The following is a 20,384-nucleotide window of genomic DNA, read 5'->3' as shown; positions in this document are numbered from 1 at the left end:
TAAATGTAAATGACATGATTATTTCATGTGCATTTATACGTTCCCATATCCTTGCAAATCTTGTGAAGATTTATACAGCCATATCCGGCCTTCAAGCTACCTACGTTATGCTAAAATCTTTTTGCTCATATAAAGCTCATATAAAGAAGAGAGACTGCTTCAGTACACTCATTTAGTAACAAAAGAGAAACAAGAAATTTACAAGGAGCTTTGATGACACTCTACTATTAAACTATAAAATCTTAGAATATCTGTATCTTACCTAAGCATGCGACAACGATGTTGAGTAAGTCTTTTAGAAGCATCTGAAATATCGGTTACATTTTCACTGCTCCAAAGTCTCTCACCAACAGCACTTGCCCGTGGCCTGCAATTATAAGGCCAATGCAATTTTATTTAAATATTTTTTTAAAATCAAATGGTTAGTATTTATTTAAAAATAATAGGACTGTACCTGCAGCATTAAAAAGCTTTTACCCACTCGTTCTCAAAATGGAACATGTACTTTTTGTTTAGCCATACTGAATTACAGGATTTCAGCAAAAACGTCATTCTGGCTTATGGGTTCAATGTTACTTTCAGAATATAGTCAGACTAACATGGATATTTCTGCGTATGAATTGAAATGTGCCTTAAACATGCCTTTTATACAAGTCAGATTTAAATTAGGAAAGTATGCATTGGTAGAAAAAAAGTTTTAGGTTCTGCATATATTGTATTACGAGTGCGCAAACATAGAAAACCTAACATTTAAATCAAATTGGACTTAAATATTCCCCAATGATAAGAATGGTACTGTGAAGCTGGCTGAATATTCTGGAATCTGGATGATGTTGGAGAATACTAGATTCAGCATGCAATGCATAAACTGCCCATAACTATATGCCTTTTTATATAAAAGAAGTTATGCATATTTGCCTCTGATTCTGTAAATGTCTCCCATCTGTAAAGGCAGTTTCTTATATTGAGCTCATTAGTGCTTCCTGTAAGGGCAAATACAGGTAATCCTTGACTTATGACCAGAATTTATGTTGCTAAACAAGACAGTTATTACGATCTTTTTTGTCTGCAGTGTGAGGATCCAAGTCTGGAAGTTAAGATTCATTCCAAAACAGAGCAAGTATGGTTGATGTCTTTTTTGCCACAGTTAAGAGAATCACTGCAGTTGTTAAAAGAGTCACACAATCTTTGAGTGAGTTGGTTTCCTCTATTGCAGGGGTAGGCAACCTTGGCTCTTTTATGACTTGTGGACTTCAACTCCCAGAATTCCTGAGCCGGCTCAGGAATTCTGGGAGTTGAAGTCCACAAGTCATAAAAGAGCCAAGGTTGCCTACCCCTGCCCTATTGACTTTGCCTGTTGGAAACTTGCAAATGTGATCACATGTGGCAATGATGTTGAGAAAGTTTTTTATAAGCATCTGAAACGGGATACATTTTCATTGCTCCAAACTCCCAACAGCACTTGCCCATGGCTTGGAATTATGCTGCAACTGTCATAAGTACATGTTGGTTGCCAAGCAGCTGAATTCTGAACACATGTCCGTGGGGATACTACAAGAGTAGTAACTGTGAGGACAGCTTTTAAGTTCAACCAGTTCCTTTAGTGACTGTTCAAAGTTATGTCACTGAAATAAGTGACTTGTGACCGTTTTTCATGCTTATGACCATTGCAACATCCCCATGTTCACATGACCAAAATTTAGATGCTTGGCAACTGGTTCATATTTATTACGAGGTTATGTTGTCCCCTTTATGACCTGACAAGCAAAGTCAACGGAGAAGCTAGGTTCAAACTTCTTTCAGTGCAATTGTAACTTTGAATGGTCGATAAATGAATGGTTGTAAGTTGTATATTAATGAGGAGGAGAAGAAACCATTGGAAAATAGAGATTTGCAATCCTCTGATGCAAGGAAAGCATACACACATTTTTAATCACCATTTAAAGCAGAAACAAAAAGATTAGATGCTTAAATTTATGGAAGGAGAAGCAAGCCAGGTAAGTAATGAGGTCTACCAGAGTCTTGGTGCAAGATTAGTTGCATCCACATATTCTCCCCAAAGACAAGCCTCTCCACCCAGCACCAGCTCCTTCTGTGATTTGCTTCCTGTGTTTAAAGGGATAAAAAAAAGCATTTGTTCATTTCTTATTTGCCATTGAAAAGAGTATTTAAAAGGCAATCTTAAGGTAAATTAAACCAGTGTTGGTAATTATTTAAACTGAAGAGTATGATTACACAAACCATGGAATTTGATGGGTTCGTATACAGGTAGTCTTCAACTTACAACAGTGACTGTTCCAAGTTACGTCACTGAAAAAAGTGACTTATGACCGTTTTTCATACTTACAAGCATTGCAGCATCCCCATGTTCACAAGATCATAATTTGGATGCTTGGCAACTGATTAATATTTATGACGGTTGCATGTCCCAGGGACATATGATCCCCTTTGGTGACCTTCTGACAAGCAAAGTCAATGGGGAAGCCAGATTCACTTAACAACCATGTTACTAACTTAACAACTGCAGTGATTCACTTAACTGTGGCAAGAAAGGTCATAAAATTCACTTAATTATCTCATTTAGCAACAGAAATTTTGGGCTCAGTTATGGTCATAAGTCAAGGACTACCTGTACACAGTATTTTTTCTTAGGCTACAAAAATTATAATCTTCACACAAACTATGAAAAAGGAAATTTTCCTGTAATCTATCATAAGAAAATACATGAATTTGAGCACTAGTTTATTTAAATGGGAATATGCCACTCATGCACTGGAATCCAAAGGTATTAAAAATGCTCAACCCCCATAGAAAAAAACCCAAATACAAGATATTGACAAACCAGTAAAGTCCAGTGGTTCAACACTGTAGTAGTTCTTCCAGTCCTCGCCATAACTGATGAGGTCTAGGTACCAAGGTGCAGCAAGGATTGCCTGATGCCCTTGTTTTGTTACTCTTGCTAATTCAAGTTGATACAAAAATTTCTTCCACACTTCAACTATTGTGTCTGGCTGCAGCTGAAAATACAGAAAATTATAGGGGGGGTTGTTTTTTGTTTTTGGAACAGCATGCATATGATTTATTCCAGCATGGCATGGTGTTTGAGCAATTCTAAAAATTCAGGACAGCCTACTGTATTTGTAGTCCATTTTTTCCCCCAGAACCCATGACAATTACCCCTTAATTTTATTTTACAATATTTTTTATATATGAGAAGTATGTTGGGCTGAAAGAATGACTAGCTCAGAGTTGTCCAATGAGTTTGCAAGAGGGATCTCAATGTAGGTCTTATCAGTCTGAATCTGTCAGTCTAACTACTATGCTGTGATGGTTTGCCTTTCTGAACTTTTCTAAATACATGCAGAAAAATATCACATCAAAACAGCCAAAGATAGGGGCTATCTTTATGTCCCATATCACACCAATCTTACCTGCTCTATATCATTTTCTAACATTCAAAAATACCTGTCATACAGAAAGGATGTTGAAAGACAGAAATTTTCCAAGGGATATTTTTGAGCTGAAACCAGGACATGTTTACAATGAAGCACAAACTGGTTTATGGAGGACTGTAGGGCTAAAGAGGAGTGTTACACTCCCTATTTATAAACTTAGGCAAATAAGGAGCAAAGGGTTTCATTGAATCAGGTACTAGTGAGGCAATTACTATGAAGTAATGGGGAAAGACTACAAAGTTCTGAAAAAAACCAAAGGCAATATTTTATAAATACAGTAGTTTCAACATTCTGTAAAAAGTTCCCCCCGCCCCAAAGGGAGTTTCTTTTACTTTTCTAGCTCTCTGCTTGCTCCTCAGAATATTTTTTTCAGCTTATTATCAATTTTTGGTCTTTTAAATTGGGTCTCCAACCTTGGCAACATTAAGACTTGTGGACTTCAATTCCCAGAATTCACCAAGGACCCCAAGGTGCACTTAGGAAAGTACTGTCCCATCAAAGACCAAACATGAAAAATCCAAATTCAGCCAGAATAGCCACAATCACTGAATCTTGGTAAGACTAAGCCTGAGTTTGTATCTCCCTATCCAGACCTGAACAACATCCATATATTGGATCAGGGCACTGAGAGCATCACTTGGGCAGTCTGGGGTCCAGATGTACAATTGAACTTGAAGTACTGAAACCAGGCCCCAAACCAATGGTGAACTCACTGAACAATTTCATATAGATATTGAACAGGAGGGCAAGAGCATTAAAGTCTGGATGTACTGTGCAATTATTGCACACTAAGTGTGATTCTGTTTAAATTATGAAGTGCCTAGACTAAATCAATAAAGTTCAGAACTCTTTAACTGCAAAGCAATCTGCTTGTTCAAACTATAGCACCATCAAGACTAGAAGAGAAGCAACAACAAAAACAGAAAATGAGGAGAGCCAACCAAGAAAGAGAGGATGTGGGAACCAAAAATACAGAAAGAGAAAAAAAATGAGAGAACAAAGAGGACATCAGAAAAAATAAATGGCCTGGGAGTTAAAACAAGGAAAGATATAGAAAGACCTTAGGGCAAGAGGCTGTGGATTATATTCTTATCTGTGTTTTAGCTGGATCCCACTCTGTAAAAAAAGCATGCACCTTCTTTCAGGTCATACTTCATACTTCATTTCTGGAGTGAGATCATACTGCAAAGTTACATGTAGACCTGGGGTTATGGATTATCTACTTGGCAGAGATGTACAAAGAAAAGGCCATCCTTGCAGCTTCCTGCAGCCTATGCAGATATGCATCTAATCTTGCAACCCTCCTAACAAACCTCTGAGCTCCTGAAATATATTTTCGGAGGCAGAAGTACAGAAAGCTTTCCTTTCTGTATGGCTCATGCCCATGCTTCAACTAGTTCTTTTCTGGCTCACTTTGCTCTGTTCACCTACCCTCTGCCTCCTTTGAAATCCTGACTAGCCTCCCCATTCAAGACTTGACAAGTGGCTGGAAATTATTCAGTCTGCCTTTGTTCTCTGTGGTTTCTATTTTAGTTCCTTTGAACCTTACATAAATGTTAAGTTGCAGTCTTCATCATTATGATATGCACTATGATGTCCAGAATGGCTATTCAATAATTCAGGAATTGTAGTCCTAATGCATTTGGAGGATACTAGATGAGAAAAGTCTGGATTATAATATTTTGAAGGCTGGTTTTTCTGAACCTTGGACAGAAGCAGCAACTGCCCTGTTCTTACTCACGTTTATACTTGTTAAAACTTTTCTTGATTTTATAAATGAATAAAAAAGATAGTCAGTTCTACAGACATTTTCTGATATATTTCTGCAGATGAGAACTACTCTCAAAATTATGATGGAACAGTTCACACAATTTCTCAGACCTTACCTTTGCTCCATCATCAAATACTTCCTGCCAGATTATGGATTTCTTGTTAAGAAAAGTCACTATGTCCAGCATTCTAGGTGCAAAACAGAACACTCATGTATTTGACACACATTCAATTGTATGTTCCCCTCTCAAACAGCAAATTCAGCCAAGAACCGACCATCCAGCAACTTACAATAACTGGATATAAATATAGCCTGTAAAATTACTTTTGAACTTTTCAAATATTTATGGACACTTAACTTAAGGTAATAACCAAGATGGGATTTAGATTATGAGCTAAAAGAAAATGAAGTATAGTCTGGTATATTTGCAAATAAACACTATTCCTGTGTGGTTGTTTTAATGTTGCTATATCCTTCTGAGTATGACAAAGTGACCTTTTCTCATTTAGGTTTTATTGAGGGCTCTTCCTGGTAAAAGATTATTAAGTGCTAAAAAGTACTGCTTTTCTGCTGCAAATTTTGAATGAAATTGACATATTATATTAAGATTTTATATTTTAAGAAGCAGCTGGTGTGGTGTAGTGTTTAAGGCACTAGGCTAGAAACCTAGTGGCATGAGTTCTAGTCCCACTTTGGGCACAAAGTCAGCTCAGTGATCTTGGGACAATCCCTTTCTCTCAGCCCTAGGAAGGAGGTAATGGCAAACCACGTCTGAAAAACCTTGCTAAAAAAAACCTGCAGGGACTTATCTAGGCAGTGTCTGAGAATCAAACATGTCTGAACAGAAGATTTTTTTTTAATAAATATATTTGGCAATGTGGCGACAGTTAGCTAATCTTGGCTGTTTTTCATAGAGTTAAATAGTGTTTGAATTACTGTATTATTTGGGAGGGAATTACTTGTATGCCAGATCTTTAGTAATCCAACTCTGGGAATTTGAAAAAAAAATAGAAGAAGGCAATGGCAAGAAGGTTACTTTTCCATCATTGTCAAAAAAAAGATATGAATGTGAACGTTACTAGGAACTGAGCTTGATTTGCTACTTAACATGTTTTAAATATGTGCATCTCATTATGTTTTATCCTCACAGCGAAAAAATAAACTGAGTTGAAAGAGATATCCCCTCTCTGCTCCATCATTTTAAAGCAGACATTGTTCCTTCCTTCCTTCTTTTTTTTCTGCTTCAGTTTCAAACCTACTGCCCCAAAGTCCCAATGGCTTCCCCTTTAAAATTATATGCTCTCAGAACAAATGCCATGTGCTTCCAATGGTTACTTTAACTAATCTAGTTTTCCACTATTCTAGATGTAATTTTAACTATTATGTTTTAGGTGCCTGAAATGGAAGATGAGATTGTTGCAACAAAGCTTACTTTTAAACTTTAATTTAAGTTACATTGATTGGAAATACATTTTTTTCTGATACCTAGTCAAGTTTGTAATCTCTCCTAGATAGTTTCATGTTTATGGTAGAAAACTTGCCTGTTTGATTTTCCCTCTCAAATTAATCATATGAAACTTTCATTGTTTTTAACTGCCAAAAAAAGAGCATGAAATCTGAGATGAACTGGGTCAATTGTGGATAAGTTGGTGTGAGTGTAACCTTTTCTTCCCATCCACTTTCATTCAGGAACATTTAATTCTAAAGGACAGTATGTGCTGTTGATTGAGTCTCCTATTTCAAAAGAAAACCTCAGTACTCCTCTCCCAGTTCCAAAGTAAAAAGCATGTTTAAAAATTCAATTTTGTTAGAAAAAGGGTGTATTTTAAAAAGCCAAAACCAAGAAAGGATATGGCAAGAATGAGTGATATAAAAAAAACCATTCATTATTTCAGATGACTTCTATTTGTTTCAATAGCACACTTTCCTTTTATCATCTTTTAAAACAAACCAAAGACAAACCATTTGTGTAACTATTCCAATCTGTCAGCTCTTCAAGTTATACCAGGCCAGGAAGCAAACACTCCAAGAACTACTAGAACTCAATTTGCTGAAATAGGCTATAAGAACGGAAACTTGAAAACCTGAGAATGGTTTCTCTTCTCTTGCCTCTCTCTTATACCAAAGAGTGTTAAGGCAGGGTGACTTTAAGTTTCTTTCTGTCTTGTTTTCCCAGGCTGAGCTCATGTTCTTTGGTAATGATTTCCACATATCTTCTCCAAGGCCATATTTATGCTCCTCTACACAATCCTGCTCTTAAATGATTTTTTTTTTGGGTGGTGATAAAATATGAGGAAAATCATGAGGTAAATGGCATCACCTGAATTGAGCTTAGCTATTCTATAGCACATGGCTGGTTTGAAAACTCTCCTAATCTACCTATTGAATTTTCTAGTCAGAAGAAGCAACTGTTGAGATCGCAAAACACAGCATCTTTAGAAGAAACTATGAACTAGGGCAGTGGTGGCAAACCTATGGCATGGGTGCCAGAGGCGGCACTCAGAGCCCTCTCTGTGGGCATGTGCACCGTCGCCCCAGTCCTAGGCCTTCAGCTGGGTTTTATAAAACCTTTTCGCTTTAGGCCTCCGCCGCCGTGTGCAAAAAAAAAAAAAAAAAGGTTCAATCAATCAGTCAATTTCAACTTCTTGCAGGAAAAAAAAAGATCTTGCAAAGTTGGAATTGATTGATTGAACTTTTTAGTCCCACCCAGTCTGCTGTTACCACCGCAGCCATGCCCAGCCAATGGGCCACACCCACCTGGCACCCGACGATGCATAAGTCGGTTTTGGGTTGCAGTTTGGGCACCCGGTCTCTAAAAGGTTTGCCATCACTGAACTAGGGTCTACAACTATACTGGGTTAATGAATAAGGCAGATTTTGCCTCAAAACTTCTGAAAATACCCAATTATTTAATTAATTCAAATGCACTAGATATAGAACTGAGCCAAATGTTCTACTCTATCTTCTTTGTCTTATGCAAACTCCAACCCCATCTTCTCCATCTTTTCCAGGATAGAAAATGGACAACAAAAAAGCAAGGAGAATAAAAAATAAATAAAGTTCCAGGCCACAGCCAATAATGTAAGGGGCAATCACAGATCATGCTGCTAATATTAGGTAGGAAAACTGCTGGTTTTCAACAGCGTGTTTTTCTCTTTTTCTAAGTTACAAAAGGTACCCTTTCAGGCTCTCAAAATGTCACACTCTAGTGACATTGTTATGTCCACTCTAGTGACATTGTTATGTCATTCATTCCAATCCCTACAGTCCTCAGCTGCAAGAAGCCAGCCTGTCACTGGCCTTTAGGAAGTTTTGCTAGCAGCAAAAACCGAAAGCAGCTAGTGCCGAAACCGCACCCACCCCATTGCCAGCAATAGAAAAAAAGTTGCGATACATCGCGACACGTCACATGACGTTGAGAGTTTGACACCCCTGATTTAGGGGATTAAAGCAAGCAATAAAAGTAGTTGCAAATACATGAAGTAATCTTTCTGAAAAAGAAACAGACTCACTTTTCAATATAATAGGATTCCAGTTTAGAATACCAGAACCCAAATCCTTTCTTTTTCATGAACTCAGTTACATCAGGATTGGAATTCCTAAGAAAGAAAAACAATAGCAACAAATTACATTTCTTATAATATAGTACTAAAGTAGTAATAGAATAGAATAGATTTTGCACTCTTATGTTTCTTTTTAATCACACATGAGTGGGGATCTAAACAAGATAATGCTAATATGAAGAATGCCTTCTCTGATTTGTGATAATAAGCTAGCTTGGGCCACTGTTTAGTAAGAATAAAGCATTTGCAAGTCCCATTAAATTTTTGGCATGGAATCTTAAGATCAGGATATTCAGTGCATAAGCAATTGTCCTGTACAATACAATAATCATATTATTGTAAGTTTCTTTTTATTTTCCAAAAGAGTCCAGTTTGTTTTTCAATTGAATTATATAGCTTATATGTTATACTAAAAGTGTAAAATAGTCTGAAGTTATTTATCTTGGTCTGATTTTTTTTACATCTCAAAAATCTGGCATTTCAACGAGTATGTAGACTTTCCATATCACATATATTTTGGAAATGTAAAGTTGTACATTTTATTAGGAGAAATACTTTGAAATATTCTGTATTCAGGAAAAGATCTCCACTTCAATAAAGCCACTGCCTCTTTCTAGGATCATATGGCTGCAGTTGAAGCCTTCCTTCAACGGCTCTGTAATCCTGGATATTGACAGGGCTACATTAATAAGATGCAGATAGATGCTGCATTTATAGTACTGGACTTTCTAAAATATCTCTTCCTAATCAAGTCTTGCTAATTGTATAATGCTAATATCTTTTTAGTTTTGGTGTTACACCATACCAACAACTGAAGTCCACTTCATCTCCTCCTAAGTGGATATAATCATCGGGAAATACAGTGCCAACTTCTTCAAATAATTTCATCATAAAATCATAAGTTGCATTCAAAATGGGGTTTATAGGTCCATAAGAGCCACTTGGATGTTTTCCACTGTAGCAAGGTGTGAGGATATCTTTTCCCCAGTATATAAAACAAAGACAAAAATAAAACAAAAGATGTATGCTATTTTATTCTATATGAACTTGCATTTATTACATTGATTTTAAAAGTGTTTCCGAGAACTTAAATACGTTTTTCTTTGTAATGGCCCAGAACATAATCCTTTCAAATGGAATATGACTACTGGCTAGGTATCAGATTTAGAAAATAATGACTCATAAAACCTTTGTATTCACATGATATGATTTAGCTATTTATTCAGTACTTTTGTCCTGAATTCAATTTGTTTCCATTTTTTGAATCTCTTAATGATAATCACTGACATTGGCAGAAACATGTACCTTATTAATCCTCTAGAATGGGTAATCTTTTGTTGGCTGGATGGTTGTAATAGGGCAAAGGCAACAGTAAATCAGGGTACAGATTTATCTAGAGGTACTTATACCAACAAGGCTGGATGTTTAATGTTCTTATTGGGTAAGGGGGAATGATTAGGAATATTTATTTTTAAAACTATGTTAATTTTATTTAATGGCTCATGCTACAGTTTATGTGTGTTCTTTCTTCAAAATGACAGGGAAGCAATACATGCTAACAGTTTTCAGAAATGATCAGAGAGTCTTGAATGGGGTTCCCTGCCAGGACCACAGGTCAACTATCCTGATCTACCTTAATACTGCAGTGCCAAATCCAGTCTAAACATCTGGCTGACTGTGCAATCATAATTTATTAAATCTGTATGCTGCCCGAATCTCAATTACAATAAAATCAATAAAACATAGGAGATAAATAAAAGCAGTTGAAACCCTACCTATTCTTTTTATTAGAAGATATTTAAAATCTGAACACAACTAAATTATAGTCAGGCAAGACTTGAATTATGTAACAACTTAAATTAAATTTGAATAATATTTCATAATAAAGTTGTATCTGCATTTAGCTACTAATCTTCCTTTTTTCTTTTTTGATTCCTATTGTAAGCATAGAGTATTTTCAGTTTGCCTTTTAGAATAATACACATTTTACCTTTTCTCCAAGACTGAGTATGTCCTGGCATATCAAATTCTGGAATAACTCTAATCCCTCGTAAGCGAGCATATTCTATGACATTATGAACATCAGTGGGAGTATAAACATGGTTGGGAGTATAAGCACCCTGTGGAAATAAACAAGAGGTTGCATTTTTCCCCCAATACTCCAGGAAAATGTCAACAAGTGAGAAGAGTGGTTAAATCTAGGAGCAACATGATATTACAACAGTGAAGCACTAGGATATAATCCAGATACAAGTTATTTTTTGAATGAAATTACCGTAAGCACAAACCATTTGTACCTTTTACTGATAATCAGTAACTGGAGTAATACTAAGACAAAGTGACCTATCCAAGGTCATCTTCTCTGAAATCCTAGGAGAAATTAATCTTGCCTTCCTATGTATTATTTTTCTGAGTGACTATGCATTTATTGAGGAGCTAGCAAATGACTTTTATGGATAAAAAGCTGAACATGGTTGCAGTATCTCTGAAGATCTAGCCCGTGAAACTTGAGGTTGGTAATTGAAAAAGACAAGAAGATGCCTTTGTGTTATTTTTTTATGCTTGATAGGACATCATTGTGTCAATAGGAATAAATATGCTGCTCTGTCATTGACATAACCCATGTGAAATAAAAAACTGTTACAACCAAAGGCCAGCAAACTGTTACAACCAAAGGCCAACAAACAAGCACAAGCAAACAAATACAAAAAGAAAGACAAGCAATAAATATAGGAGTAATTGAATCTTCAGAAAGCATCATATGCCAATTCACAGAATTTGGTGACATTGTAAGTCACCCAGAAGTCCTTATCGGCTAATTGCTAATAGGAACACTGAACACTACATAGTAATCTTTTGACTGCCTTGGCATTATTACTAAAAAGAAGAAATTAAATGTTGGCTTAAGGCCAAATAAAATCTACAGTGCAAAATCACATTGTAATAAGGAACCAGGTGGTAGGTTATAGGAGTTTTGTGATATCTGTCTTAGCAGGGCACAGAGAAGAACACTGCAACAACAATTAGACATATCACTCAACAAACATATCTTCAACAAACATTTCATTCCGGGTTCTCTCTCAAACAGTCAATGAGTATGCCGAACCAATAAATATGTGCAATATTCAGTGAACTATGTTTTTTTTCCTTCCAAATTAATATGTTCCTCTAGTGAGGAATGCTCCATCTTCTGTCTTGCCAAGTTTAACACTTCTCCCCCACACAGACATCTGTGGTTAAGTGGGGGAGAGAAAAAGATCCCCCCCATATTTACTTAGGAGTCAAACAATTCTTCTTCTTGTTCAGACACAGATGAGTTTTGGCAACACAAGGCTTGAATTAAGGTAATATATAAAATTGTACAGATAATTCTCATTGAACAACCACTTGTTCAGCAACAGTTCAAAGTTATGACAGTGTTAAATGAGAGGGATTTATGATCGGTCCTGGTAGCTGTAGTATTCTTGTGATCATGAGATCATGATTTAGGTGCTTGACAACTAGCTCACAATTATGATGATCACAAATGTCTCATGGTGACATGATCACCATTTGTGACCTTCACAGCCAGCTTCTGACAAGCAAAGTCAATGGGCAAGTTGGAAGAGGATGCAAATGGCAATCATGTACCTGCCAGGCACTGCCACCATGCAGGATTTGGGATTGCTGCAACTGCTATTGTAAATTGTTGTGGTCAAGTGACATTGTGCTTAATGATCATGTAGTGATGGAGTTGCTGATCTCAATTGCCATTGTTAACTCATTACATTTTATTATTGTTTTTCACTGAAAGCTTAGTGGATAGTACAAATATTCAAAATTGTGTACCTGAACTAAGAAAGTTTAACTGTGCTGACTGCAATGGTTTTATATTATTCTTTAGCTGTATCTTAGTTTTAGGATGTTTTATATTATTTGATGCTGGTCAAGCATCAAAATAATGTAATTTCATTTCCCTTCAATAAATTACAAATCTTCTACTCTGTTGCAGCATTACCCTGAATTACTATTTCAGATTTTACAGGTTGAAAGTGTCCAATATGTTGGTCCATCATTCCCAGTCAATATGGTGGCCCTAATATATCTGAAGTATGTATGAAATAGGTCTCTGAATTCTATTTTTTAAATACTTTCTACAAGATTTCATATGTTCTTACTTACCTGGGCACTCAATTCTGGAAAAGTAGTACTTTCATAAGGAAAGGAAGGGTCATCTACAATGTGCCAGTGCAGGACGTTGAACTTGTTAAAGGCCATGGCATCCTGTGATATGAAAGACAAGATGATGTTTTAGTGACGCGTGCTATATTCAAAAATTAATTTATATATGTGGGAATTTAAAATCTGATTTCTACCATGCCCTCAATGTAAACAATCTCATGATTGCTTCTATAACTACTGAATTATTTCTAGCCCTGAGAGAACTCAATGGAGAAAAGCTTTACATACAGATACTTATAGTATCAAGGTTCCGATAGACAAGACCAAATAAATCAGAACTCCGAGGTTTGAGCTTTCCTCAAAGAACATGTTTATTGGTTACATAGTATTGGCATGGTTAAGAGTGAAACCAAGTCTGAAATTCCCTTCAAAGAGAGACAATATTACAAAGTTGAACTTTCCACCCCAATGCCATGCAATCAGCTCTGTTCCCCAATAGAACAGTTTGGTGGGATTTCTAACCAAATGTTCACCACCATCCCATATAACACGGGACAGTAAAATGTTTAGACTACTAGAAATCCTCCACACACCCTCCCATTCTTGTGGCAAGCTAGAATGAGCAAAATGGCTGCAGTCAGGTTCGTTGCCAGACATATGTTCGTTGCCAGACATATGAACCCAGACAGGGTTGCCAGACATATGAACACAGAAGGACAATCTTGGCACAAGAGAAGCGAGCACTCCGTAAAGCCAGAGCTGCAAATGCTGAAGCAATAGTGTCCACATTTCTCTGTTCAGTATGTGGCAGAACATTCAGTGCTAACATCGGTCTCATCAGCCATCTACGGACACACCGATGATGGCCCATAATCCATAAGATGTCAAGGTCTTCATCGAAATCGATGGACGAACAACAGAGTTGACATATAGATGTTTACAAGATATTTAGTTTTACATAACTTATTTCAATACACAGTTACAGAACCCAAATATAATGAATAAATAAGATAGCTGCCAAAGCAGGTATTTATCACAGAGCTTTCCACATGTTGCTGAAATGTATAGACATATATTAACTACGTAGATGTCTTTACAGTGTAAAATTCAGGCCTTAAATGTGTTCCTCAAAACTACATGAGTTCTTGTCTGTATGTTGTGGGTCCCATTGATTAGGGATTGGCATCTGGTGGGACCATGAAAAAGGGTCTTCTCAGTAGTGGTCCCTTCTTAATGAAAATAATTTCCACTGAGGTACAGTTAGCCCCCAACCTGCTGCTTTATCATAAGGCCCTAAAAAGTGGTTTTGTCAGCAGGTTTGGGGACCATGAATGGAAACTGACCCAATTAAATGGTTAATGGGAAGAGGTAATTTAGGCCATCAGGTTCTCCCTGCTCAGTGCAGAAATCTAAATTAATATATTCTTGACAGGTAGCTGTCTAGATTACACTTAAATGTACACAAGAGGAGCTCACCATTTTCCTTGGTAATTAGGCCTACTGATTCTTATCTTTATGACATTCCTCCTAAAAGTCTAAAGAACCTGCCTTCTGTAACTTAACACTTTCTGCATCCTGAACTCTGATTGAAAGAGAACAGAACTTCTGCTATTTCCCCACCCCATTCCCCTTTTCTCATAGGAAGTTTCTTGTGTTTTATTCTTCTGCCAAATCCGTTCCAGTATGGAGCCAACTGTTTCATGCCATGGCCTCATTTCACTGGCCTTTTTTCTTTGCTAAAATCCAATAGCCATTCACTCTTCAGTTTTCTAGGTCATCCTTTCACTGAATGAAAACACGTCTATGGATCTTGGATTTTGCCTTAGGACCATTATGTGCAAAATGGTTTTACTGATACATCTTGTTCATGTTACCCAGAATTTTAGACTTCATTATTAGTATTCTAAAAGGGTGACATTAGCATTTTTAACATGGAAGTTGAAGCCTCTTCTCTAACTTTAAGAAAGCATGTTTTTCTCTTCTGGCCAAGTCCATTTCATTTGGTCTGTGAGAACTTGCTTTTTCAGTAACTATACCATAGAACAGTGATGGCGAACCTTTTAGAGACCGAGTGCCCAAAAACTGGCCCCGCCAGTTGGAAAGTCTCAGCTGCCCCAGCCTGACCCAGCAGAGCGCCACAAAGCTGCCGTGCTGTGGGAAGCCTCAGCCACCACAGCCCATCCCTGCATAATAGTGCAGCATGTCTCAGCCCAGGCGCTCTGCACTCCATAGGCTCTGCCATGCCCTGCTGACCTTTACCACTTTCCTCCTGCTGTTGGTGAGGCACACCCAGCCTGGCCCTACTGTAAGCGAGGAAGCTGTTGGCCATGCTAGGACTTTTTCCCGAGTCCACTTATGTGCCCCATTATCATGATCCTTTGGAAAATTTGTGAGGTTTTCTGAAGCATCATGAGAAAGGGGCATCTGCCATTCTCTAAATAATGCATATGTTCCCACAAGACCTGGGGAAGACCTAGGAAGCTTTCTGAAGGCTCTCTGGAGCACTGCGAGAATGGGGCAGAATACATGGAAAGATGTGCCCGATTTGAAGAATTGAGGAGTTCACCAGTCACAGGTTCACCTGGGCTGCCAAGTGCCTAAAGTTTGATCACATGATCACAGGGGTGCTGCAACAGCTGTAACTTCATTCAGTGCTGTCGTAACTTTGAATGGCCACTGAACAAATGGTCATAAATTGAAGACTACATGTCCTTAAGTTTTTCTAAAATTATAAGCTGCACTAAATGCCCTGTGGGAAGGTAGGCAAGATATAAGTTGAATAAGGAATGGCAGTGAGAACAACAGTAAATACTATAATGGAATTTTAAAGTAAAAACTCACCCGCAATATGCAGAGATTAATACACATATCTTATTTATCTACAAGCATTTGTTTTAAATGCCTACTAGAGCCTTCTCAACTATAGCTTTATATACCAAGCTGACTCAGACGTATATACCTGGATCACTTACCAAATTAGTTAGAATAACTTTCAGTGGTAGGAAATGTCGTGATGTATCAAGCAAGATTCCTCGATATGCAAATCTTGGAAAGTCACTTATGTAAGACTCATTAACAAAATACTGTTGAAACAAACAAAAGAGCCATGTCCATGCAAAGAATATAACAGATAATCAAATTTGACCTTTGTGGTAAGATACATTTACTTCAGGTGTTAAACGTGATTTCCTAGCATATAAAAGGTACCAAATAGATTGCAATGCATTTTACTCATAGACTTCAAAAATTATGTATTTATATAAATAAAGTTACTGCTCTTCCTACTGTTTGGAAAGGTTATTCTTTATTACCTGCAAACTAATTAATAAATTAATATATATGTTATATTCAAATATAAACACTGTTTAGTGTAAACATCATCATAACTGTCACTGCCTATGAAATGGGGAGAGTTGTCCAAACAACCAGCCAAATATAGGACTCCCAGTTTAGTCCTACCAGAGCAAAAGCAATAAATAAAACACCAATGAAGGAGAATATTTGTAACTCAAGGTTGAAATGATATATTATAGATAAATAAATAAAAAATAAGTTAATAAACAGTTAATAGAGTTTCAGCAAACTCTATTAGTTCTCTGTTAGCTCATAAGAAGCTAGTGCAGATTCTGCAGTATTGTTTTATTGTATTAAAATATTTCTCTTAATAAATAAATGTATGTTATAATATTACCTCTCCAAATAACCTCAAATCATAGAACACCAACATCTGGAAGTGCTAATGCCAAACCTGAAGAAAATAATGTATTATCTGGAATACTCACACTTCCACAATCATCCTCATATAATAACTGGCTGAAAGTTTCCAGACCTGGAAAGAGCGAAAGAGAGACATGGAACTTTAATTCCGAACTGGCAAAGAAATATTGTTTTGAAGCAATTATCACTTCAGATATTCCAAAGAGGTTTAAATGAACAATGGGTCTTGTTCCTAAATTTCTAAATTTCTTTTAAAGAGGGAAAATGGAAAGACATAGAGTTCAATGGGACTTATTTGTGGCACAAACTGTATCTTACTTGCAGAGGACCCCTTCTTTTGAAAAAATTGAGAAATGAGAGAGGAAGAAGCACAAATCACTTTTATTTTCTGTCTCATCTTTTCCTCTGAATATCTGCAGTAACAGCAAAGCCAACCCAGTACTGGATGGGCTATTAATGTTTTGAAATCTAATTTAGATTTGCATGTTTCCAAATTCATTACAGTATGGAGCCCATCACAGATGAATTACAATAGTCTATACTCAGCTTTTAACATGATCCATATTAAAAAAAAATCAGCTCACTGTTTGGGAGAAAAGTCAATATAATAAAAGTTTAAAGTAATATAAGAGTTGGGACTATATGCAAAACTGGAATTTGGGTCACCTAATAAAGTTAATTTACAATAGATTTAGGAAAGATAAATGTTTTTTTTTTAATGCAATGCACAGTTTGCAAAGCCATTGCCACAGACTATGCTGACACTGTCAATAGATGGTTTTCAAAACAGAGTAAACATTTATAAGGGCATAGATTTATATCAGTATTAACCATGATTGCTAATGCAGGAAGATGATTTTTCGAAGTGATGCTTGGACCATCATAATAATCATTATGATAATTAATCATTATACTTCATTAAATATAATAATAATAATAACAACAACAACAACAACAACATGCTGGGTGAATAGGAAATAGTTTCATCCTCTATTACTTTGAGACTCACCTCTTAAGACTCCCCAAACTTTTTCAGCCTTCAGCACAGACGTGGGCTTTGATACTTGGAGATGATCTTAAAAGGGAAAAATATTTAACATGGAATTATTACTCAGTAAAACAAATAATTAAACAACCACTTACAAAATTAGCACTTTGTTGCACGCTGACTGCTTATATGTGGAAACGAAACGTGGAAGCAGTTGTTCTATAGGTCTAATGAAAGGAAACTAAGCCCATACAAGGCAGGTCACTTTCCCACAACAAGCAGCCTCTAAGGCAGTGGTTCTCAACCTTTTTAATGCCGCGACCCCAACCGGTCGTAAGTCGAGGACTAAACTGGTCGTAAGTCGAGGACTAAACCGGTCGTAAGTCGAGGACTAAACCGGTCGTAAGTTGAGGACTAAGCCAGTCGTAAGTCGAGGACTAAACCGGTCGTAAGTCGAGGACTACCCAACCGGTCGTAAGTCGAGGACTTTCCCTGCCCGGGAGCGCCGCGCATGCGTGGTTCCGCCCCCTACGCCGGCCGAGGCGTAGCTGGCAAGCGGCAGAGACGGAGCAGGCCGACCCCCAGCTGGCCCAGCCCAAGGGAGGTAAGGCACCCGCCGGAAAAGGGGGAAAAATGGCGGAAAAAAGAAATGGCGGACAAAAAAAATGGCAGACAGCCTTGCATGAAATGGTCGATTGACCCCAAATGGGGTCCTGACCCACAGGTTGAGAATCACTGCTCTAAGGAATAGCAATTTCTTGATATCAGGTATATGTTACTTGTTATTTCCCAAAGTGAATGAAGTTGCTCAGGAAACAGATTTGTGAACCTGATTCACCCCTCATTTGTTTTTGCAGTGGAACCAGGGAAATCAACAAACATTTCTAAGAAGCTCACAGTACTGTACATGGCTACAATAGATGGGATGGCTCCATGGATGGGATCAATAGAACTCTAATGCCTTTCATATATACTAAGGTTTCTAGCTAAAGTGCAAAGCCCAGGCACAAAGAGAAATGTGTGCAGTATTTCCCTATTTATGTCATTTGCAGATACATTGCTCTGAAAAGGAACTGAAATTTCCTCCAGCTTAGAAAATGTTCAGGGCCATTCATTCATAGATACCCACATCCCTGAATAGATTAGGAAAAAAAAAACAATGTTAACAGGATGACAATCAAGCTGCATTCCTTCTACTGAAATTCAGAATCCTTATAAATTCAGGATTACATTATCCTCACTTCACAGGGAAACTTTAATATTTTATTCAAAATAAAGCCTTTAATGAGACGGAAACAATTCCAAAATCAGTGCACTGACTCCTGAGCATGTGGAATACTAATGAATTGTATGGGGAAGGAGATAAAAAAAGATTCAGAATGAGGAAATGAATAACGTATCTTTGAGAAGGAGCCATCTAATAGAATACTGAATTTTATTGCCAGTCCCTTTTGCGTTCATCAAATATTTCAAGTATCAAAATATATACATCTAATTTGTGTAATGATATGCTTCATCTCCATCCATTTTTGTAACGAGATAAGCTATGAGTAATGTGTTGTGAAAATAACCTTGGGAGTCAGCAAGAAGAGCCACAGCCTAGTTAGCGGTCAGACAAAAGATGTCCGGCTACAAGGAATGGGAATGTGGAAAATGTCTCAGAAGGGATCCTCCCTAATTCTCTGGAAAGTAAAGGCAGAAGTGCTTTCAGACATGCAAGATTCTGTTATTGTAACCTAGTGAAGCTCATGATTTTGGTTTCTTATCAGAACTACCTCAAGGGGCTGACACTATATAACTGTATCATAAATACATATATTAGTCACAATGAGTCTTATTAAAGAAATTTTGACCTGCAATATTGTAATATTTTATTCAATTACTCACAGATAAAATTATTAGATAAGAAAGGGGTTATTACAGATGATTTAAAATATCGTCCAATAACATACCCATAAGATGCAAGAAAATAAGGAAGACAGAAGACAGGCACAATTTTGTACACATTTATATTTCAAATACTCACAGGCTTCATCTGATGTAATACTAGGGAATTTATCACATTCAGAATCCTTTGAAGTGATGATCACCTGAAGAAAGGACAATTCTGTTTCACATAGGGGTTTTTTCTCATTTTGATTCTGCCATTTGGGATAACCAAACATATATTCATAATACCTGTAAGTAAATTCAATGGCACAGAAAAAATGTTATTCAAAATTTGCTTTCTAGCAAGATTGTCAGAAACCAAAGAAACCCAAATCTAATAATTAAAAAAGACAAGCTACTGTTATTTTTTCATAATAGAAAGACAATATAGTGCTAGTAATTTGGGTTATTTTAACAAGTTTTCAAGTTATTTCTGGTCAGAAATAATTTCCTTGAACATTGATTCTCAAAGCAATATGTGAATCAACAATGATTTCATCACATTGAACCATGGCTTGTTCTAACTATAATGACTGAATTCAAACATTGAATTAAACTGAAAGTCAACAAGACAAGAAATAGGTTAGCATAACTGTATAACTCCCAATTACTGAAACAGAACTGTTAAGTAGATCTGAACACACCAATTCTGTGTTAGTGTGGATTTTGAAATTCAGCAAAATTTGATTATTTTTAAGATCCTCTCCTTTTATCACTCAACACCTACCCACAATTTCCAGCCAACATGGGAACTAGTTGCAGCAACAGCCTTTATGTTGATAATTCATAATATTGTAACA

The 20,384-nt window shown here is 36.8% G+C and overlaps 1 protein-coding gene across 1 annotated transcript; it reads right to left on the bottom strand.

Annotated features, from left to right (window-relative positions):
* Positions 1-44: 44 nt before the first annotated feature.
* Positions 45-19,828, bottom strand: HEXB (hexosaminidase subunit beta). Its single transcript, XM_015820139.1, has 12 exons — positions 19,682-19,828; positions 17,677-17,742; positions 16,733-16,779; positions 15,923-16,033; positions 12,951-13,052; positions 10,780-10,909; positions 9,595-9,766; positions 8,739-8,825; positions 5,342-5,414; positions 2,843-3,017; positions 2,016-2,106; positions 45-367 (listed from the first exon to the last, which is right to left on the bottom strand). The coding sequence occupies exons 1-12, from the start codon at positions 19,818-19,820 to the stop codon at positions 259-261; spliced, it is 1,302 nt and encodes a 433-aa protein (XP_015675625.1). The 5' UTR covers positions 19,821-19,828; the 3' UTR covers positions 45-258.
* Positions 19,829-20,384: the final 556 nt, after the last annotated feature.

The sequence above is a fragment of the Protobothrops mucrosquamatus genome, unplaced genomic scaffold, assembly GCF_001527695.2.
Source record: "Protobothrops mucrosquamatus isolate PMUCROS unplaced genomic scaffold, P.Mucros_1.0 scaffold1076, whole genome shotgun sequence".
Classification (NCBI taxonomy): Eukaryota; Metazoa; Chordata; class Lepidosauria; order Squamata; family Viperidae; genus Protobothrops; species Protobothrops mucrosquamatus.
The sequence above is the reverse complement of the archived record's forward strand: the minus strand, read 5'-3'. Positions and strand labels throughout refer to the sequence as shown.